Source organism: Antedon bifida, chromosome 5 (assembly GCF_963402885.1).
Source record: "Antedon bifida chromosome 5, ecAntBifi1.1, whole genome shotgun sequence".
Classification (NCBI taxonomy): domain Eukaryota; kingdom Metazoa; phylum Echinodermata; class Crinoidea; order Comatulida; family Antedonidae; genus Antedon; species Antedon bifida.
In genome coordinates, this window is record NC_136230.1 from 24,495,826 (window position 1) to 24,519,624 (window position 23,799).

Genomic DNA, 23,799 nt, shown 5'->3' on the forward strand with positions numbered 1-23,799 from the left:
ACAAATGTTACTCTCATTTCATGTTTGTTTCTCAGGTGAAAGTGTGGACGACTGCGGTGGTGGGTACAGCGAGTCGATTGCAGAGATGTGCGATGAGCTACAGAATGGATCTGTACCCCTGCTGATCATAACTCCAAATGGTCGTGATGAATTGGGTGCTAATAGAGATTGTTTCCTTCTCAATCCAATGTGTAAATCTGCCGTCCATCAAAACATGTTTCGCTTCCTCGGTTAGTGTCTTGTTTTTAGTATAAAGCTCGTTCTACACTATCAAACTTTATTTGACAAAAAAACGTGCCCATATATGGACACGATGATGTCATATCACTACTACTATATTTGGGCATATTGCTAATATATTTGGGCACATCACACTTTTTTGTCACATAAACCTTGATAGTGTAGACAGAGATTTATGCTAATGCGAATAAAAAGGTCTTGATAGTGCAGAGTTCAGATCGCTATAAATGATATATTGCACAACACTGCATTAAAACAGGTTAAACAATGTCTCAAGGTTTAAGGTTAAAATGTGTGTTTATATTTATATACATTTACATTAATATATAACCTTCCTAAATGAAATTATTGACAATTAATTAAGGTAAAGGGAATTATAAAGGTATTTATTTTCGTCCTCAGCCTTATTTGGAAAATGAGGAAATTTGGATTAGGCCCTCTACAAACTTTTGGGAGCCCGCACTGCAGCGCCTATCCAGTTCAGACGATCTACCTACTTTCTACTTACTCTTTTTGAATAGTGTTCCCATGTATTAACAATACTATCTATATATCTAACCTTCCAAATTTAATACTAATATCTATACAAAACTTTTCAGGTGTTTTAATGGGTATAGCTATTCGTACTGGTAGCCCATTGAGTATATCATTAGCAGAGCCTGTCTGGAAGCAGCTAGCTGGCATGTCTCTTACTGTTGCTGATCTTACAGAGATGGACAAGGACTATGTGCCTGGTAGGAAGTTACTTTATTTTATACACAACTTAGTGTATCCTTGCCATTTGATTGGTTAATTTTGTATCAGTAATAGTTCCACCAAACAGCAAAATCGATATTTAATGATAATATTTAATGATACTATAGCACGTTCAGTTTTTAGAACCATTTTGAGAATTTTGTGAAACATGAGGTTGGTGACTGCTGATATTTTTTTTCATTGAAAGCCTGACTGTTCTATTCCACACATGAAATATTCTTCCCATCAACTCATAAACATTTATTGTATATTCATCTTTCATCTCTTGTGTTGTTACCTTGCATAAATGCTTGGGCAAATTTGTGTTTGATACAAACACAACTAAACACTTTATTTAACCAACATCATTTATTAAAAATATGGGATGTGTCCACCACATTTAAAGCTATTATGTCACACAAGATCAAAATCCAGCTTTGGTAACATGATGAATAAAATGAGAATTAGTTTATAAGAACAATAAATTATAAAATAGTTTTATCCATCCTGTAATTGGCAAGTTGCTCGCTGTTGAATGCGTATGAAATTCAAATAAATAAATAAATTTACATAGTGACCAAGTCCAACTACCAAGTTTAAGACTTAACCCATGTTATCTTTTTTTTCTAGGCTTAATTTACATTCGTGATGTAGAGCCTTCGGCCTGCTTACAGATGGAGATGCCATTCAGCACACCAAGTGCAAATGGACAAGATGTTAAGCTAAGCAGTAAACACTCTCATATTACACCTGAAAACAGAAACCAGTTTGTTAAGGCTGCTCTCAACTACAGGTACAGTACTATGTTCTCCTCTTAAATCTCAGGTACAGGCATGAATTTTAAATATAATATTTGGTTAATTGTACATAAATCAAATATTTGTAACAGAAATCAAGACGAAAAAACATGAATTTCCCTTAATATGGTCAAATACAAAATTTGGCAAAATTCTTCCACAAAAACCAGGAAGACTTTTTTTCAGTAGTTAGGTAGTTAACCTAATGTAATAACATGTCTGGTGACTCCCTAGACGGTGAAAAAAGATGGTGGATATACGGTGGATAATTTTTGCTATAGCATGAAAATAAAAATGTGAAGTTGAATAAAAATATCAGAAATGTAATATTCAAGTTATATTACCTATATTTAGTCATCTGATAAAATTTTTTACCACACCGTTTATTTTTCATAGCTTTTTAAAATGCCCCTCTATTTACAAAATTTGTGTACAAAAGAATACAGATTTTACTGTGTAATTTGAACTATCCCCCCACTAATAAGAAAGTGCTTATTTTCAACAAGCTCGTGTAACACAAATAAAATCTCAAAAATTATGAAACATAGGGGAAACGTTAGATCGATATTTATTGTAATGTATGATCAATAGAAATTTTTTGCCCGCACCTGGCCTTTAAGCTCTGTCTACACTAGTTTGACAAAAAATGTGCCCACATATGGTAGTGATATGACATCATCGTGTCCATATATAATAGTTAGGTAGTGTAGACAGAGCATTATATATTGTATTCGCTGTAGATATGCAGAGTTTTATAGGGCTGTTCCTATTAGTATCACTATAAAGATTTACGTTATGATTTGTATAGAGAAGTTAGAGAGGGTGCAACTCATTTTGATCACCTTAACAATAATGATAAATTTATATTTCTTATGGGCACTCAAGATTTTGACATTATTTTACCTGTTATTAAGTTTGTGAACTCCGCCTTTTTTAGGAGACATAATTAACTTTCTTTTGTTCTTTCTCGTTGTTGTTCCTTGTTTTTATCGTTTATCTTGATGTTAATTTTATCAAATGTGTTTTGATGTATTAAAGAATTAGTTAGCCATAGGTTTCATAGGTCCACACATCATTCTACTTATCCAAACATTCAACAAGTAGTACTTTGATTACAGTTATATACAGTTTTCAACCTTGCCTTGCTGACAGTCTAAATAAGTTAAATATGCAATAGAACCATTTAATAGAAGTTTTAATGTTCAGTGGAACTACCATATTTATTCGAGGCAGGTTTTTAGGGAGGGCGTTTATTCAAGGGAGGCGTTTATTTGTTTGGGTGTAATATGGTAACATGTACAGTATAATCAATACCCACTAGATATGCAAAAGTACAACACAATTAATACCAGGAAGTGATAAATACAGTAAAAATTGTTATTGGTAAATGTAATACAATACTGTGTATATAGGCATGTGGGGTTATTGGAGGAAATAAATAATCGACAGAGGCATTATTCGAGGGAGACATTTATTCCAAATGATGTTATATAGGGCGTTTATTCAAAGTTTATTCCAATAAATACGGATACTGAACAGCAAAACTCCAAAAGGTTACACACCGGAACGCCCACACAGGCATGATTTTTACTATTCCAATTTTTAGTAAGATTCTGCTGATAGATGCACTTTTATGATATTTTCTTCTTATTTATTTTTTAGATTACATGAGTTTGATGACCAAGTGCAGTGGGTGAGGGAAGGCATGGCAAGGGTTGTTCCTGTTCCCCTTCTCTCTCTGTTTACAGGCTTTGAATTGGAAACAATGGTAAATTATGCTCAATTATATTGACAAATTTCGTAACAATGGAAGTTCTCACAGAATACATTGTCTGTGTGTGCAGTAGTGCATGTACATATTGTACAGATTTATGCCTTGTACAAAGTGCTATTTAACTAAAAAATGCCTTTAGCCAAATACAATTTATTTATATAGTATACAGTAAAAGAAATCATTCAACTTTGATTCTATCCAATCACCAATTGTGTACCTTTTGGACGAGAAAACGTACAACTAGAGCTTCATTTCAAAGATTAACTGTTAATTTTAATAATTTGAATGTTAATTATATTTTGTATATCTTAAGATGGTTTATTCATTTTTTGTTTTAAAATTGTTATTATTATTTTTATATTATTCACTATTTTGTTTTCTCTGTACCTGTAAAGTGGGTTTTTTTTTTATCCATGTTGGCTGGTTATTGAATAAATAAAATGATGTCAGCTGCAAGCCCATTCCACTGAAACTGCTATGGATTACAATGCCATTGGTTAAACTGCTCAGCCAATCACTGTACAATCACATTTTTTACTGTGACAAAAAAAATGTGATGTGCCCATATATGGACACGATGAAGTCATATCAGTACCATATTTGGGCACATCTCACCTTTTTAGTAAAACTAGTTTGATAGTGTAGACAGAGCTTACAAATTTAGAATCTGAAGAGGTTTAGGACATAACATATTTCTTTATTTTCAGGTATGTGGCAGCCCAGATATTCCCCTCCATCTCCTGAAGTCTGTTGCAACTTATAAAGGTATTGACGGCTCCTCTCCATTGGTTCATTGGTTCTGGGAGGTCATGGATGAGTTCACCAACAATGAAAGGTCACTGTTCCTTCGTTTTGTATGGGGAAGGACTCGACTACCAAGAACTATTGCAGATTTCCGAGGACGTGATTTTGTTCTACAGGTATTATTATGTTTTTTTGTGTGCTGTTACTTAATGTGGTTTGGGAGTGTTTTAGACTCAGTGTTATATATCTAGTGGAATTAACCATTTGTCATGCAAAATTATTTAACTCCCAAGTGGCATTAATTGACACATGACACGTGCCAATTGCTTGCATCATGTCTGGTGTCAACCAAGCACTAGACAAGATGCTTTACTTTCATTACCACCTCCTTCAGATGGAACATAAAGTTGTTGGTCCCGTGAATGCATCAATGTACATATATGTGATAAAGAACATGGTACCTTATTCAAAAAGAGTAGGTGATGCACTGTGGCTGTCTTGGGTCCGAAAAGGGCCTGATCAAAGTCCCTATGGGTTAAATGATGAGCAGTACCTAAATAGCCAACAATATCAGCATGGGTTTGAGGTTGACTCGAGAAGGACTATGAACCATAGGTCCAGTGTACACAAAAGTGCACTTTAAAGAACACCGTTCATCTTTCAAGACGATTGGGGGGTTACACCAGTGAACCGGTTCACAAAAAGAGAATTTGATTAATTTATTATTGGTAATCTTTGGCTTTATATTTTGATATTAATTTTTTTTTTATATGTTACAGGTTCTTGACAAATACAATCCCCCTGATCACTTCATGCCCGAATCATACACATGCTTCTTCCTGCTCAAGATGCCGCGATATTCCTGCAAAGCAATCCTACGCGAGAAACTCAAATACGCCATTCACTTCTGCAAGTCCATTGACACGGATGACTACGCCAGGATTGCGCTGAGCGGTGACCCGGTCGGAGATATGTCTAGTGACGACACCGATAGTTGTGATTTGGATCTAGTGGATATTGAATCGGATGCTTCAGAAGTTGATAGTTTTTAAAATGTGTTCGTTGCTTTATGTGCAATACTACGGTGTATCCAGTGAATGAGGGAAGAGATGTGATGTATGTACTGATAACAGAAACAATTTTAAATACCAGTATGTACAGAAAATTGGTACATATTTTAAAAAAACTTTAAATAATGTTTATTGTCCAAAAATGAAGGAGATGAAGATGTTGTACTGATAATGAAAAAATAGAAGAAGTTAATACTGTTATGTACAGAAAATTGGTACTAACAAAAATATAGTAATATTAAACAAAAAGTGGGGTTACTCAAGTGCCACCCCTGGGTACGCCACTAAGAATAAGTTATTTATAATGTATAGGATGTAATTTGTGTATTGCTTTAAAAGCAGAGTATGATTGAAGTACACATTTATACAAGTATAAAATACTTCTTACACAACATTTACACTAGTCAACCCTGGTTAACCCAGTTAACTCTTTCTAACCTAGTTAACTCAAGATTGTGAAATCAGTTAACTTTTTGCAAAACTAATTTTAAACTATAATAATTAAAAACTAAAATTTAAAACTGTAAGTACTCTTGTACACCCTGATTAATTAATAATTTAATTCAGGTTTTCTCCACTATAAAAAATAAAAAAAAATTTTCAACTGTTTATTTTCATTTGGTGTGGATTGAGATTTGTCTCTACATGATGGCTAAAGTGAGGTGACCTGGTTGTAAGCCTTCAGTTCACAATAGAGACTAAAATGGTACCCTTTGGGCCACAATAAATATGACACTTTCCAGTGAAATGAACAAGTGGGAATATATGTTTTAACACTTCGTCCAATCCCTATTGAGGGGACACCCTTTAAGGAGTTGGGTCCCGAAGGTGTCCGCTGAATATGAGTTCTGCTGTATATAAAAAGGTACACAATGACTACATTACTTCACAATACAATGGTGCATATTACTGATATACCTGTTAATTGTCTTTCTTTGTGCGTTTGTTTTTTTTTATAAATGAAAATACTCTAGTCAATACTGGTTAACCTAGTTAACACATGTAGACCTAGTGAAGTCTTTGTAAAAACTAGTTAAGTAGTTTGAAGTGTAATAACAATGCTGAAATAAAAATGTGTAATGTACAGGAAATACTTGCTAATATCAGTATCATATTTTTAGTGATAGCATTTAAAAAAATTATGGATTAATTAAGAAATGTATTTAATTCTGAATTTTTAAGAGTAAACAAATATGTTTGTTGAGTTGCATTGACTACATCCAAAATATGCCTGTTATTCTCGGTGAAAGTTGTACCAGGGAAGAGTGATTCCTGGTTGTACAGTACATATGTGTCGTATTTAAATGTACATAACTGATAATAATAATGTAATATTGATATAAAGAAAAAAATATGTTTTGACTGCGTGCATTAAATTGAGTTCTGAATCTATAACAATATTTTGTTAATGTTTGTTTGTATAGTAGCCAATTTTTTTTCAAAAATATTCATATTGTGGCATTTTCAAATCCACACAGTCGCTTCCGTTTTTTTTTTTTTTTTTTGTTCATTATTTATATGAAATAGGACTTTTTCTTGTGAGAAATGCTTGTGTGTATTGAAGACAAAAAGAATAAATAAATCAAAGATTATGTTGATGTCTATTTATTGCGTACTACAGACATTGTTTCGATATCTATTACTCTTAGATATAGCCCCTTAAATATAAAATATTAATAACTAAAAACGTTTTTGAATTGGTTTTATATTAGAATACAGTGTAACCAGCAAAAATATTTAATATAAATATATATAGCGTTTTACTTTGTACGTATTAATTGTGCATCTATGATAGAAAAGTTTTTACAGGTTGTAAATATAGAGGGCGCCGTTTTTGTTTCCGACGAAATAAAATAAAGAAAGACCGGTTCGTCGTGAAAAGATCCAGAAAAGAGGAGGAGAGGCAACCAGTCGCGCATTAAATTTCATCTTTTTGTCTGATTTCAAGGATTATTTTTTCATGCGGCTGTTGTGGCCTTTGAAGAATACAATATGAAGGCTACAATTAAAATAATATTGGATATAAAGGATTAAACTTTCGATTAGGAAGATCGTATTTTTACCGACACGGATAATCATCTGTAAAATCCTAGGCTAGCAATACCGGACAAGAAGGGCAATCATCCCCGGGGTGAGGACGTAACATTTCGTGGATCTTGAATAAATTATCAGGCTAGCCTTGGCCTAGCAGACTCTTGCTACAATTCTGATCAAGATCAATTTGAATGAACTAAACATTAAACATTCTTGGATTTACTTGAATGAGCTTTCAAACTTGACATAATGGCTGATTTTTCTCGTCTGGATGGTAAGCAATAAAATGAATATATTTATTAATAAAAAAATTTGCAGCAATTCAATGCAGCCAGTGTCAGTGAACATGGTCGATGTCATTTTCTAGGCTAGAATCACTGGATTGTTTCAAAAACTAAAAGTAAAAGTTAATGTGTTCAGTCATTTTTGTTGAATGTTGTCTGTTTTTAGATTAACCGTTTGTTATGATCCAAACCCATTTTATTTTAGTTTTTGTATTGCATTTGATTATTGATGAGGTCTAAAGAATTTGGTACCTGGTTATTTGCTTGGTTGTCCGACATACATAAGTAGTTATATCATAGTCTTATTATTATACTCTAACCTTAAACACAGTGCCGTATTATCGTAGTACAATATAAAATGTTAGATTAATGATATTTAACCAATCATTTATAGACCTAAATGTATGGGCGGCCATTAGTTAACCAGAATTGACAGTGTATGTATATGCAGGAAGAACAAAGACAAACACGCAAAAAAGTCAAAATACATTATCGAAAAGGACAAATGCGAAAAGGACAAATGCAAAACACAGAACATACTGTTGTTAGTACAGTACATAGTATGTTCCATGTTTTGTCATTTCCATGTTTTTTCTTTCTTTTCGTTTTCCTTTCTGCATAGTATACTGTAAACTGTCTATTCATGGAGGAAATATATATATAGATCTATATATTTCCTCCATGGTCTATTCTGACCCTAACGGCTGCCTATTTATATAAATGGAGATAATCTATGAAAGTCGGTAGGTGGAAATCACTGTATTCAAAATAAACATTTTTTGTTTGCGCAATTCTATATTATAAACTGATTTTATCTCCTAGTGATAATTATTTAGAGATTTGCCTGTCCACATGACATTGTGTGTTTTCTGATAATATTGTTTGTTGCCTGTGTGTCTGGTGTTTGTATACCTGTAGTATGGTACTGGAGTGGTATTGATTGATTTCCCTACTGTGTAGTTTCCCTTTGTTCACTAAATCAACATTTAACTGTTTATTGTTTACTGTGTGAATACATGTTTAGATTATGAAATAGTGTGAACTGTACTGTAATATTTGGTGATCTTTCTGTCACTCAAAACAATATAGGTTTTTTTATACTACTACTTTACGCTTTTATTATTTTCTCTTTTATTTACAATAAGATATATTGTCCCCTGAATAAAAAATGTTTAAACAATATTTTGTTGAAGCCATTTCAATGTCACAATTAATCCAAAAATTAGTTCGAAAAATAAAAAAAACATTTACTTGTAATTTCAAGGAATAAAATTCTCAACCAAAAGCCCATTTTTGTGTGTGTTAAATTTAACTGTTCGAGTGGAAAAATACTAAAACTACAATAAAAAATGGCCATACAATGTTTGGTTTGTATTCATTCTTTATTTTTGGGGTACAATTTACATCTTTAATTTTTTTTTTTTCCTACTTACTGTTTTTACTAGAAGTTTATTTTCCTATTTATCTGCTTTATTTATTAGCCTATTAACCTACAGTGATGTATACATACTGTACAAATTGCAATTAATTCATAATTTACAGATATTTTGTTTCGAATTATAAATAATTCTTATATTTATTAGGCATGTATCTAAGTATACAGTTTGCATTAATATCTAAATTAACCTATTATACACAATTAATACCATTTGTAATAATATAGTTTACAAAAGTACTTGATTATAATTTACAATAATTTGCTATTCTTTCCTACGGCCTCCCGCATGAAATATGTATGTAAAATGCCATTTTATATTTATGTGCTAAATTTTATATAGGCAGTGTACAAGAAGATACGTGCACTGATGCAGAAAAGGACACAGATTTTATTCAAGGTACAAACAAATTAATTCTAAATTATAGAATAAGTAAAACTCATGATCAAAGAAATTACCATTACAATTTATCTAAAAACATAATCATAGTTAATAGATTACTGCTTGAAATTGAAATTAGAAAACTAGCAAATTACTTGTGTTTGTAGACATCCTAGTTGAAAAAAACCCAAGCTAATGTTTTCTGTTGTTATGAAGAAATAGTTAATTTTTACTAGCCATGATCTGTAAATTTCTGTAAATTCAACTTTTTGTAGAATGACTTGAACCAAAACATTTGCTTGCTTGCTAGTGTAGTAGTTGGGTTGGTCACATTTTGCTAGTTAGATCCACTAGCAGCAAAGGTTTACTGTTACTAGTTTTTTTAGTTGATAAAAAAGTAAATTTATACATTTAGTGGTTTAACAAGACAAATTGAACCATGACATTAAAACAAATGAATTTCTACGATAAGGAATAATGATTTAATTATTTGATTATCTTGGGAGTTCAAAAAAAGTCACTGAAGGTGTCAATACAAGGGAGGAACATTTCAGTACCACCATGAAATTTAACTACAAAATTGGTTAAATGGATGACCATCAATACAGTAGGACCACTGGTCAAGCCAAGGATAAAAATTGGATATATTACATTAGATATAGTGGGGTTATTTTGGTTCAAAATCTTGCAAAATAAACAAATTTGTGTAGGTTGCCTGCCCTATACTATTTCAATTTCTGCCGGGCGCCAAAATAGTTGACCCTTAGGGGTCACATAATTTGCATAATTCGAAATGGTGGCTATATTGCATTAATATGTGATCTTTATTTTAAAACTACTGACAACAGACTTTTGCTTTTGGTGTCAAATTGTTCAAAACAATGACTTTCCTATAATGTCTAATTAAAACTTTGTCCAAAAAATGACAGGAAATACCTTTTTGACCTTTGACCCATATTTTAGGGTATAGGTTATCTCAATTAGTTATCATAGATTATAAAATAAAATAAAAAAAATCATAATAATTTACTTAACTTAGATGATTGCTCACTATTTTTACCAATAAAAGGTCATATTACATTTTCTAGGCAGTGTACAGCAAGGGCCATGTACCATTAGTAGTCCTGCAATGGATACAGGTTACATTCAAGGTACCGACATGATTTAATTATTATCCATTTTAAAAATCATGATCAAAGAAATTACCAGTTTTTACAAAACAAATATCTAAAAAAACTATTTAAAGATTGATTGAGGCAAACACTGTACGGTATGGATGATTAAACAGTGTTCTCCTGAAGCACATTTTTCCAGAAAGATTTGCCAGATTAAATTTCCTCCAACCGGTATCAAAAATGGTGCGAAGAAAATAATACATAAAATTAACACTAATCTAGTAGGGATAGATTAGGCCAAGCCATTAAAAACATAGACCAAGAAGAGCAATTGAAGGCTAAATTTTGTCAATTGGAAAGTACAATATTATTTGACTTTTTTGTACTAATTAGTACATTACTTAGAGTACATCTTACATCTAATAATAATTTGGTTCACTTAATTTTCCCGATTTGATTTCTATATTGAGAGAATACTGATTAACTATAGTTTTAAAGAATTTAGGAATGTGTGCAAGGACGTTTTTTTTAATTTTATGTTTAATATTGGAAAAGGAAACACAAAGTGGGTGGGGTTTTAAACTAAATTGATATGAACATCATTTAATATTCTTAGCTTAAATACAGTATTAGCAAACAGATACATCACAATTTCCTTTAAAAGCAGTGCACATTCTGCAGATATTGAGATTTCAGACATAATTATAAATTTAATTTTTGAATAACTATTTAACAAAAAAAAAATGTTTTTGGCTGCAATCCCAATACATCATTTTCTAGATTATTTTATAGATAATACTATTTAATGTAATTTAACGACATTAAGTAAACATCTTATTTCATAACAGTATCAACACATTTTGATATGAACATATTTTCTATTTAATAGTTGTTCTATGCTATGATTTCTCTTTTATTTTTATGCAAACAATTGGAATCTAGTCCGCTTTGCTGGTGGTAAGATTCTAGAAAATAATTATACATCATTTACAAAACAAGATTACGCACATTTTCAATCAACACTTTAACATTATGGGATTCTTTGATCATGATATGGTTAAATTTACAGACAGAATGTAAGAAATTTTAATTCTAAGCGCACTGTAATAATAATAATATTATTAGCACATTATTTTAATAGTGCATGGCTTTAAAACATTTGTAAATATTTCAAACTATATTTTTCTTGTTCTAATTGTTATGGATCATGTCAAAATGATTATACTGCTGTCACTTCAATAACTACATTTACTTACTGCAGTAACGACTGTACAGTGATTTTAGTTTTTTTCAATGTAGAAGTTTATGAGGCAGTTAATGCAATAGTGTTGATTACACCAAACATGAAAGAAGAGCTTAAGAGTAAACATACAAACAAACTGCAATAAACAATGTATATTTACTGCAGCACCTGCAGTAGAATAATCTTGACATGGTCCCTTATAATGTTGCATGATATGTTAAATCTTACAGTATTTTGCTAGCTATGTGTTATTGTTATTGTTGAATTTATAGTTGTGATTTTTATTTTGACCCGCATGTTTCTTTTGGTGTTTTTCTTTTTCTTGATGTTTGGTGTTTAGAAAGTGAAAACATTGATCCTACAACTAGCAACCAGCTTTTGTCTTATACAGAGGAAGGCGTGCACATTCACGAGCGTGGTTCGCGCAGTCACGATGACAGTACGTCACGGGTCATCTCATTCAGACACCTACATACAACAGACTTCTTGACAAATAGAGTAAAGTAAGTGAAGACACATTGGATTTAAGAGTAATTTTGTATGAAGTATTTTCCTATCCAGCACAGAAAAATGACACTTTATCACATGCATTGAGCAAACAGAAACTTGCTGATGATAGGACAGCAGCAATTCATTCTGCAATTGGTTAAAAATAACATATCAGTAGTAGATAAGACTTATTTCTCAATGACATCCTTGTTATCAAAATGATAGTCTATGAGTATATTGTCCTAAGTGCATCCTTGCCATTAGATTTGTTGATTACATAATATCACATGATGTGCATGTGCATATGTACAGTTGCTTCATTTCCACGATTAGGTGGTACATGTTCAGATTTTATTAAAAATTGTGAGAATTATGTGCAACATGAAGCTGGCTATTACGAAATTCCAAGCGCCATATTTGAGTCTAGCGTTCGACTTTAGTCCAGTCCATTTAAATTTTGTGCCATGAAAAATGTTATCCAATAAACTCATAAACATTAATTAAACACTATTCATTTTTATCTTGTTTATTCATCACACCTCACAGAAACAATTCTCTTATTAGTTGCCATTCACCATTGTTCATGATCTTCTATTATAGCTACAGTAGTTTCAATCCCTCCCAACCTAGCTATTGTTAGCTTTCACACCAGTCCCACCCTAATTCACTTATTCCCAGTTTCCTAGACTTTCTGCATTCGATCAAATTATATTGATCGAAATGTTGAGAAACTCAACAATTCTTTTCAGAACTAAATACTGTACAGTATATGTGGTGTACCGCAAACTTTACAGTGTAATATAAACATTTTTATCTTGTTAATAAATTTTACCTTGTAAGGGAATTCCCAATGTTGTTTAACTGATCAATAAATTGATTGACTATAATATTAAATAAACCAATGCAATATGTGTACAGTAATCAATAATGCATAGAGTAGTAGTAATATTTTAATTATTTTCATTATCTTTGTTTTTAGCACTGGAAAATATACATTTTTGACTTTTATTCCCATCTTTCTGTATGAACAATTTCGCCGCTATGCCAACATCTTCTTTCTGTTCATTGCTCTAATGCAGGTAGGTTTATGTTACCAAGTTTGATTTAAATAAAGCCATAAACATTACAATAATTTAATATCCAAAATGTGGCCATGTAATCTCTGTTATTCCTTAGGACTTCTAAACAAGTAACATTTTGATTTGAGTAATGAAAACCTTTAAAAGCTGCTTTTGATGTTACCTACTCTAAAGCTCTGACAAGTTTGACAAAAAAAGTGTGATGTGTCCAAATATGATGATGATATGCTCAAATATGAGTGGTGATATGACATCATCATGTCCATATATGGGCACATCACATGTGTTGTCACATAAATTTTGATAGTGTAGACAGAGCTTAATATGTTTTCATGTAAAAAAATATGTATCACAATAAAATGTACTTTAATGTTATACATACAGTATTGCTCGTCAACAGCAGCCAAACTGCCAATTTCAACATCTGACAAATTCATGAATCTGTTTTTACTGCCAATTATTACTGGTTGACTGTTTAATATCATTTATTACAGTACCTTTATTAGGCCCTCAAAAGTAACATAGAAAAACAACAAATATAGTTTTAGTCTTTTTTTTTCATTTTCCCATGTTTAAAATTGATTCAATTTATTCATAATGCCAAACTTGAATTACAGGGTAAGGATATTATGTACATAGTTACCTTATTATTCAAATAATCTCTCTCACCCCACTTTGAAAAAACAGCCAACCCCCCTTCCCTATAGGACATCGTTTGGAATAAATGCCCCAGGTCTTTATTTTTTTTCTTCAAATAAACTTCCTGTCACATGCACACAATATTTTATTATAACACATTTCTATTTGTATTAGAATTCATTGACTTCCATGATCTACATCATTTTTATAGAATATACTATAGGCTATTTCTTCACTTGATATTAATTGTGTTGTATTTTTTTCATATTAGGGATAATTTATTTGATTATACTTGTTACCAGATTACACCCAAAACCTAAATGCCTCCCTTGAATAATTGCCTCCACTAAAAACCCTCCCATTCAATAAACGCAGTAAAATAAATACAGTATACAAAACAATTACGTAAAGTGCATTACTAAAAGCATTTTCCTATTGGGAACAGGCTCCTTTCAACAGCATAGTTCACTACAGTATTTTATGATAATCATGTCACATCACAGTAGAATAGTAGAACATTGTAATTTGCTACTCTAGCATATGTTCCATCCAAGCTAATTTTCTAATACTTATTAAGGCCTCATTTAGTAGATAGCTCTGAACATATTACGAGCTTAAAGACAAAACGGGTGACCTTTCTCTTGTCAGGTCATCCACCGGCTCATTAACTATTGTAGTACATTAAATGAATGAAAAATGATTCATGCACATTGACAGTAAATTGTAAATTTGTCCCCAGAAGTATTACTGTAGTTAATTATTACTATACTACTGTTTTGCATAATCTGCCCTGGAAAAAATATCCATGATAAATTTACAATTAAAAATCTGTTTGATCATTACAAAAAAAATTACTGAATCTCAATTTTTAAAACTGATGTAATTATTTATACCGTTTTAGGCTGTGTAATACTGTATAAATTTTCTCTGTTTACTTAATTGTTTTTATGATATTTTGATTTTAACATAATATCAACATATAATCTACTGTATTGACCTCAGAAAGTTGGCCCACAAAAGAGAAAAAAAAACAAAAAAATGTTAATACATTAATTAAGAAGATATCAAAATAAATAGCTTTAGATTATTGTTTAATGATTAGAAAATAGCAAACTATTTCCTCATAAACCAACATATAATTTTCCTACAGTTTTACTAGATAGTTTTACTAAAAAGTGATTTTTCTATTTTGTACATACTCCTTAGTTTTAACCTTGATGGTTCTAGACGTAGCATAATTTATGCATCAGGTAAAGAACTCGTGAGATTAGAAATATGAACAAAATCAATACACAAGTTATTTGATATTGAAGAAACTGTAGTGATGGATTATCAATGGCAAATGCTTTTAATTCATTAATCAATCTGCTATTTTATAAGGTCACAAATGTCATTTGCACAAAGGATAAACAGTTAAACTATAGTATAATGTAATGCATATTAAATATGTGTACACACACAAATAGTTAGCAGGCATAGAATGGATTTAAGCTGAATCGAATCATATCCAAGTTACAATAAAGGTAACAGTATAAAATGTGTGTGATATTTCTTATTCCTCTCTGTCTCCTCTGAACCTGCAATAACTCTGATAATTGTCAGCATTTTATCTGTAATAATTGAACACAAAATAGGTTTGACTGTATTTTATTCCGATAGTAAAAATTGCGTGTAACACATTCAGTATCTTGTGCTAAAAAATTGTATTGAGTCAACTAAAAATTGTACTTGCCCACAATGTCCAGCTTTCCAAAAATCCATTGAAAAAAACTATTTTGTTTATAGATTTTGTCACCCATTTCTTCAGTAATTGAATGTTTTTTATATCTTTTTTTTCAGCAAATTCCAGGGGTTTCACCAACAGGGCGCTACACTACGCTTGTTCCACTTTTATTCATTCTGTTTGTGTCCGCCGTCAAAGAAATAATTGAGGATTTTGTAAGTATTTACTCTATTTCTCTTTTTTCCCCCAAAAAAATGTCAATAGGGTGGTCATAGGTGAGATGCCTAACTAATGGTCAGCCAACTGTTTTCTAATCTAGTCTACCACACAATCAATTTTAAAAAGCCTTTCTCCAGTCTCCCAGTTTCTCCCAGTTTTCTCTTGGACTAAGAATAAAACTTGCCATCAGTATATAGAGTTAAGTATTTTTGCCATTACAGTGTAGTGTCATAAAATTATTAAATTATTTGGTTTTGTTTTACTTTTAGAAAAGACACAATGCTGATGTTGAAGTAAACAATAGGAAAGTACAAGGTAAGTGGTCATCACCACCTCCACTGGGCCCCACCCCCACTGGGCCCCTCTCCCACTGGGCTCCCTCCCCCACTGGTCCCCTCCCCCACTGGTCCTCTCCCCCACTGGTCCCCTCCCCACTGAGCCCCACTCCCATTCTCAATCACTTTCTCACAGATATCTGGACATAAACCACACTTACGACTATCTGAGAATATAACCAGAACAGCCAATTCTTGGTAAACTCTATCATCAATTCTGTGATACAGCATCTTATATTTCACTATGATGCCTGTGACACACATGAGATGCTGTATTACAGAATTTCCTAATCATACTGGACAAATATTGTCATATGTGAAGATGGGACTGAGAATATACCATCTTTTCTTTCTGCATCATCAATAATACAGTATATAAACAGTTCAATAAAATAATTAATATACTGTAAAGGCAACCTAGTTTTATTACAATTATATAGTATAGTCAAGATGGCCGAATTGTTGTAATTAATGTTCAACGTACTATAGTGCGCTATACTTCATCAATTCAATATGGTATCCGTCATTCTACACTAATCATTCAAATAATTACAGTAGGATTACTTTTTGTGAACAGTATGTTTTTTGACAAATTGTTGGCCATTTCAGCTTTATCATCAACACAGCCTGTGGTACTTAGTGTATTACAGAATGTACAAATGCTTTTCAGTAGCTTAATTGCCTTCTTTTCTTATTGCTTGCCCTTCAGTAAAAAGCACTTTAATCTAATTGTATGATTTATCCAGTACGACTTTTACACTGCAGTACGGTCTTGTTTGTAGACATTTTAGGGTTTTAGTATTTGAAATACTTATTTAGGTTTATATAGCGCATTATGATAAAGCCTCAGATGCTCTTTAAAATAAAAATGCTAGAAAATTTAAAGAAAAGTTAAAAATATGAATTTTAAAGCTGTATCGAAATTGACAAATTGAAGTTGCATGATGGATCGCATCGGAAAGGTTAGACGAAGGAGATGGTAATCAACAGAGCGTGACGGTTATTTCATGGCACAATCGATGGTGGTCAGCCTCCTGCTGACATGGTCCTCAGACCCTGTACACGCAGGCTTGGTGGCTGTGTTTGAAAAGTGTTTGCGTTAGCCAGGCTAGGTTAAACAACTAAAAACAACAAAACCTTCAAAAGAGGCGTACAAGGATGCTTTTTTTTTTTTTAATGAATCTTGAAGAATATAGTAAAGTGAATATATTTTTACAATCATACTGAAATTAGTTGTAGTCTCTTGCCATTTGGATTCCCATGATTATTCTGCACGTAAATTTCATCATTTCAACATATATTATTGATATGGACAGCATATTGCTAATTAGTCAAACGATATTCAGGTTATAGAATCAAGATTTTCAAAAATTAATGCAAGAAATAAATTGTACAACTTCAAATAAATCATTTTAGTCAGCACACATTTGAGCTGTGGATTCAATTTGGTGTAGGAAATCAATACATGTGTACATGTCAGTTGAAGCATAAGTGATCTGCCCCAAATACATGTATAGTAGAAGACCAGAGAATGAAAGAATTCTGTGTTAATATACAAATAATGAATGTTTATGAGTGCGATGGGGCAAATAATTTTATAAGGTTAAAGGTGAAAGGTTATATTTTCATATTTTACTGAATACTATATTTGTCTTATTTCATGAAATTTTATTTGTTTTATGACACACCTTCTGTGAATTATGTTAGCAACAGAACAACAACTGTAGCTAGCCTAAGGTAGGCTGGTGTAGAAAGGCAGATTAGCAATATATCTAAAGCTAATTTTAGTGCTTTTTTGGTCTAAATAGTACATTCGCTCTCCATAAATGTTAGTTCCGATTGAGTGCCATTTTAAATGCCATTTTGAATGTTAGTAATGTTTATAATATAAACATTAACATTCAAAATGGCATATTATGCCAAAGTCAAGCAAAAAAATAGGCAGCTCTATTTGATTTCCACCGTGGATTACACTTAGTTTGAATAGTGTACATCTATTAAATACCATGTGACATACAATTGTCCAATCAAATGACAATAATCTACTTGGGTGTGTAATAATAATAGAGTTGTTACTATTCTACAGTTACTATTTATTAGGTCAGATTGTGCTGGTAAAGAAATTTCTTTAATACACAGCCCTATCTCAAAACAATGGTAGATAAACATCCCCTTCCATGGTCCTTATTGCCCCCTCCCCCTTTTTTGGGTAGGGGGGCCGAAAAAAGCAATCCTGGCTGCAGGATTATATGGTGTTACTGCACACTTCAACATGACATTGGATGGAAATTCCCATTCCATGATATTACTGTATTTTTGTTTTTATATATTTAGGCAAATTGCCAAGGATAATCATAAGCGAATTTATTCACTATCCTTTTTAAAGGTGGCAATCCCGTTCACAAGACAAACATGTACACAAGATGCTCTACATAAAAAAAATCTTATTACAAGTATTTGGGACTTGAACCCAGGACCTAGTAGCCAAGCATCATAACCACCAAGCCACAACTCCACTCAAATTTATTATATAGTCAAACAGAATAATAAATATAATCTTTTGAAATTGAAAGAATTTTTAAATTGAAAAAAGACCAAAGTTGACCTAAATTTTCTCCAGATTAATAATTCTATTTTGTAATTAATAGTATGTTGTATTTTTACAGATAATATTCTCATTTCAGCAATGTTGACATTTAAAAACTATAATTTTATGCAAACCTCAGCTACTGTATCTTGAAGGTTGTACAGTAGTCTGCAAAGACATAGTGTGTGGAAAATCAATGACAAATAGCTCATTCATTATAGCCTACAGTAACAATCTGTCATATGCTTTCATTATAAATGATTGTAAAAAAAAGTAAATATTTAACAGAAAGAATGTTTATAATTAAGTACTACAAAAAGTAGTAATGTAATTATAAACATTGTTTATTTTACTTTAGTGAAGATTTATGATTGAATATTTAGAATACGTTTTATAATTAATAATTCTATTTATGGTTTTAATAAAATTAATTTTTTTCTTTTTAGTGTACAGAAACCAAAAATGGATGAAGCGGGCTTGGCAGGATGTGAGTTTAATATTCTGATTTCCTTTATATTTTTTGTGTGGATTATTTGTGCGACATTGTGCTAACTATTATTATTAAGCTCTGAATCAAACATTATGTGACAAAAAATGTGGTGTGCCCAAATATGGTAGTGATATGCTTACTATAAATATGGTAGTGATATGACATCATCATGTTCATATATGGGCGCATCACATTTTTTGTCACATGAAGTTTGATAGTGGTGACAGAGCATTAGCATAATACTTTAAAAAATTTGTTGAACAATGAATGATAGAGATCGTTGGGCAATGGACTCTCGAGCTCTGGAGGTCACATTGCTGGTGTCCTTTAGGCAAGACGCTTTACATTTGCCTCTCCACCCAGGTGTACAAATGAGTACCTGGTAAGGTCAAAGCACATTAAACTGCACTGAATATTAGCTGCAACATTATGGAATTATGTTCCCATGTTTGATACAAATACAAAATTCCCACGGGCAATAATGGTTACAGCGCATTAAGAGTTGAGTTATGTGGGCTGTAAGAATGACTTATTATTATTTCCACCTAGGTGATTATATTTTTGTCTGAGATAGTTGTGTGTGTGGGTATGTTTGTTTGTCTGTTAGCAGGATAACATCAAAACTAAGACCAATCTTCACCAAATTTAAAACACAGATAGAAATGTGGTCACGGATGTCTCCCTTAAATTGGATGCAATCCAGATCAGGATCCCAATTCTGGACCAATTTGTTATTTTACTTTTAGACAGATTTTTATCAGGATTCTTGATCCTTTTTTTCTTTTTACTCCTTGTGGAGGTTGCAACTCTCTGATTTTTCTTGTTATTATTATTGTAGATTTATACGAGTATTATGAATATGATTTTTCAATTCGCACACAGTACCTAGTGTACGTGAAGTGTAAATTGTAATCAGTGTGAACTTACGAGGAGTCTCAAATATGAATGTAATAAAGCTGATTCAACTATGCATCAATTCCCCAGGCTGTCATTTAAATGCAGAAAATCTAATTATATTTGGCTTAATTGGTTGATTGTTTTAAAGAAATACAAAAGTATGAATATTATATTATTCGAAAGCTGTTAAATGTCAAGAATATTTAAAATTTACCTTAGAATACATAACACATGGAGTAAAAATCTGTAGCATACTAAATGAATAATTGACTAAATGTATAATTTGCCAAATTTTTATTTTTAATGTTACAAAAATTATATTTAAATGTGCATATTGATATTATATTGTTTTGTATGGCAAAAACTGGTGAAGGTAGGTTTTTTGTTACATGGTGTGTTTCCAAAATTAAATAAAGTATGGTTGAGAATGTCTTGATGTTTTGGTTCTACAGCTCAGTCTACACAGGTCTCAAATTCTTTACTACTACTAACTATGCATTCTGAAAACCAGTCATGTTGTTTGTTGTTGGATTTTGGCTATTGCAGTATTAAGTATATTATATTTATTTGTAAACTATTTACTTTGTTAATTTAGGTTTGTGTAGGTGACTTTGTCAAGGTTGAAAGAGATGAAGTCTTTCCATCTGATCTTATTCTCCTGGCCTCCAGGTAAAAATTGTGTTTTTATTATTTTGTTTTCAAAATCATATTTGATACACGTTTTATTTTTGTCCTTGTTGGAGCAAGAAGTAGTTAAATCTGTCAGGCCTATGAATATGGCTAGCACCTGATTGTGCTTCTTGATATATTATAAATTCTGAGGTAAAGATTTTTAAAAAGTCATTATAATATTAAATAACAATACTAATAACTTTATTGGAACAGGAAAAACTTGATCACTTTTATAGGCCGTTTCAGTATACAAAACTACTTTAAAAAAAACAACAAACAATTAAAAAGTAAAAGAAGTAAAAAGAACGTAACTAAAACAATACAAATGTTGAAAGGTGTTTACAAATGCAAAGTTAATAACTTATTTTGCCATTTTGATTGCAGAATATCCTAAAAATGGCCTAGTATTGCTTTTTGTCTTACTCTGGTTGAGAGGGTACAATCCACATGACTCCTCCCCCTATAATCAAATTCAATAAACTTTACACTCCTTTCTTCAATTCTGAATATAAAGTATGCATGTAGGCCTATATTTATATTATTATTAAACTGTACATATTTATGCTTTTAATATGCCTACATCCTCCATGTGTACAATTTCTCAATATGCGTCTGGTTGGGATGGAAGGCTATACCGGGATCAGTTGTTTAACACAAAGGCTTGAGACCTACAGTTTAGGGATGCAAACTAGTGCTCAAATGTGCGTTTTTAGCCTTTTCAACAACTTGTTATGAACCTCCGGCCCTGCTCAGGGCTCCTATAAGCTCCAGAGTTTAGTCAGTGAGCGCTCATAGCCGTTACGCCACTAACCAGGACCAGAATGTTGATGTGTTGACGTATGTATAACCTACATGCACTATTTAAGGTGATAGATTACACTTGCACTTGAGTTTACACTTACATTTGAGTTTAATACTTTATTTGATAGTGAACCCCAGGCAATGTGTTACATTGAGACTGCCAACCTCGATGGTGAAACCAACCTGAAGATCAGACAAGGATTGCCTCAGACGGCTCACATGTCAACCTGCCAGGAGCTGTATAACCTGTCAGGATCAATTGAATGTCAACTACCAAATAAACTAATCTATGAATTCGCAGGAAATATCAAAATAAAAGAAGAATCAACTACGTAAGTAATAAAGAACTTTGGATATAGGATGAGCTGTACCTATTTATCTTTTTGTTTCAAGTCATATAAAGTACAGTAGTTCCTGTCCTGTTCTTATTCTTATTCTTTATTGCCAATCAACAACAAATAACAAACATCTACAAAGTTAGTGGCAGGAAACACAAAAGGTAACTAAATCCCTATGACAAGAGCCTTTGAATCCTCTTACCAAGTAGCACATAAAGATCAAATAATGCATTTCAATAAATATATCAGAAGATATCCACACAAGAAATATAAAAAACATTCATAAAAATACAAAAACAAGCAGAAAAGAAAATGTACTGTAGTATCTCATTTTTCTCTCCTTGTCACAAGTGTAGACCCTTATTAAATTATCTTTAAAATAATTGCCTTTTAGTGAGAAAGACCAGCAGTTTATGTGCTTCTATCTATATATGTTTTACTTCTTTTTTCATGGAGTTGCCATGAGTGCAACAAATAAGTAATAAATAACTAATACAATAATGATATTTGTTTGGTTATGATGATAATAAGAACATTTGATTCAACAGTAAAATCCCACTTGGTCCAAACCAAGTCCTGCTGCGTGGTGCGACCTTGAAGAACACGCATTGGATCATTGGCGTTGTGATCTACACCGGCCACGAGAGTAAACTTCTCATGAACTCCCGATCCGCACCTTTGAAGCAGTCTACGGTCGACAAGACGACAAACTCCCAGATTTTCTACCTTTTCTTCGGCTTGCTGAGTTTATCTTTGATTAGCGCCATTGCTCAACAAGCTTGGACTAATAGACAAAAATTCAACCATTGGTATCTGGGGTATGAAGGTAGGTATAATATATTATACAAATAATGAATGTTTATCAGTGCGACGGTACAAATAGGTGAAAATAGAATGTTTCATCTATCACTGAATGTAATTATTTGTTCCATTGCACAAATATAAAACATTCATTATTTTTTTTATAATACACTGACTTTGTAGAGGCTAGGCCAAGGTAGCACTCCAATTTTGAACGCTGATTAGAACAATAATGGATGGCGCACACTACAGGTTGATTTTATTTTTTTCCTGTGTGGTTGCTCATTGTGTAACAAGAATAAATTTGCATTGAAAAAAATTCAACGGCCATATATGAAATTCAACGGCCATATATGAAATTCAACGGCCATATACTGTATGAAATTCAAAGGCCATGTATGAAATTCAACGGCCATGTATGAAATTCAACGGCCATATATGAAATTCAACGGGCATATAATGAAGTTCAACAGGCATATAATGAAGTTCAACGGCCATATAATGAAATTCAACGGCCATATAATGAAATTCAGCGGCCATATGAAATTCATTGGCCATATAATGAAATTCAACGGCCATATAATGAAATTCAACGGACATATATGATATTCAACGGACATATAATGAAATTCAACAGCCATATAATGAAATTCAAAGGCCATATTTTCATTCATTCAATCAATTCTATTCATATTACTTGGAATGTCCAGGTATTCGTTCCTAAATCTGTCAACATTTATTAATATTATTTGCATTTACATTATACAGACATAGAGATAACCACTCTAATAATCATTAATTATGTATGACATATTTAATAGGATAGCTAATCATCTTTCAAATCCTATGATAATTGTATAATTGTAAAGCCTCTTT

General features: G+C 32.0%; 2 protein-coding genes across 4 annotated transcripts in view; both read left to right on the forward strand.

Moving 5' to 3' along the window:
• The window catches only part of LOC144843628 (E3 ubiquitin-protein ligase HERC2-like), a 55,044-nt gene extending 48,286 nt beyond the window's left edge, over window positions 1-6,758 (forward strand). The window contains exons 69-74 of the mRNA XM_078700497.1: window positions 36-230; window positions 840-974; window positions 1,606-1,768; window positions 3,435-3,540; window positions 4,254-4,466; window positions 5,070-6,758. Coding sequence (XP_078556623.1) covers window positions 36-230; window positions 840-974; window positions 1,606-1,768; window positions 3,435-3,540; window positions 4,254-4,466; window positions 5,070-5,342 — 1,085 coding nt within the window. The 3' untranslated portion in view covers window positions 5,343-6,758. The remainder of the gene's footprint in view (window positions 1-35; window positions 231-839; window positions 975-1,605; window positions 1,769-3,434; window positions 3,541-4,253; window positions 4,467-5,069) is intronic.
• A 449-nt stretch (window positions 6,759-7,207) lies between these two features.
• Window positions 7,208-23,799, forward strand: part of LOC144843635 (phospholipid-transporting ATPase IB-like) — a 40,781-nt gene continuing 24,189 nt past the window's right edge. The window contains exons 1-11 of one of the 3 annotated variants that reach the window (XM_078700507.1): window positions 7,208-7,668; window positions 9,457-9,513; window positions 10,584-10,646; window positions 12,194-12,356; window positions 13,322-13,421; window positions 15,900-15,998; window positions 16,272-16,317; window positions 19,371-19,411; window positions 20,907-20,980; window positions 21,913-22,116; window positions 22,671-22,948. In XM_078700507.1, the coding sequence (XP_078556633.1) occupies window positions 7,644-7,668; window positions 9,457-9,513; window positions 10,584-10,646; window positions 12,194-12,356; window positions 13,322-13,421; window positions 15,900-15,998; window positions 16,272-16,317; window positions 19,371-19,411; window positions 20,907-20,980; window positions 21,913-22,116; window positions 22,671-22,948 (1,150 nt within the window). In that variant the 5' untranslated portion in view covers window positions 7,208-7,643. The remainder of the gene's footprint in view (window positions 7,669-9,456; window positions 9,514-10,583; window positions 10,647-12,193; window positions 12,357-13,321; window positions 13,422-15,899; window positions 15,999-16,271; window positions 16,318-19,370; window positions 19,412-20,906; window positions 20,981-21,912; window positions 22,117-22,670; window positions 22,949-23,799) is intronic. The other 2 variants (XM_078700508.1, XM_078700509.1) reach the window with 2 other exon arrangements.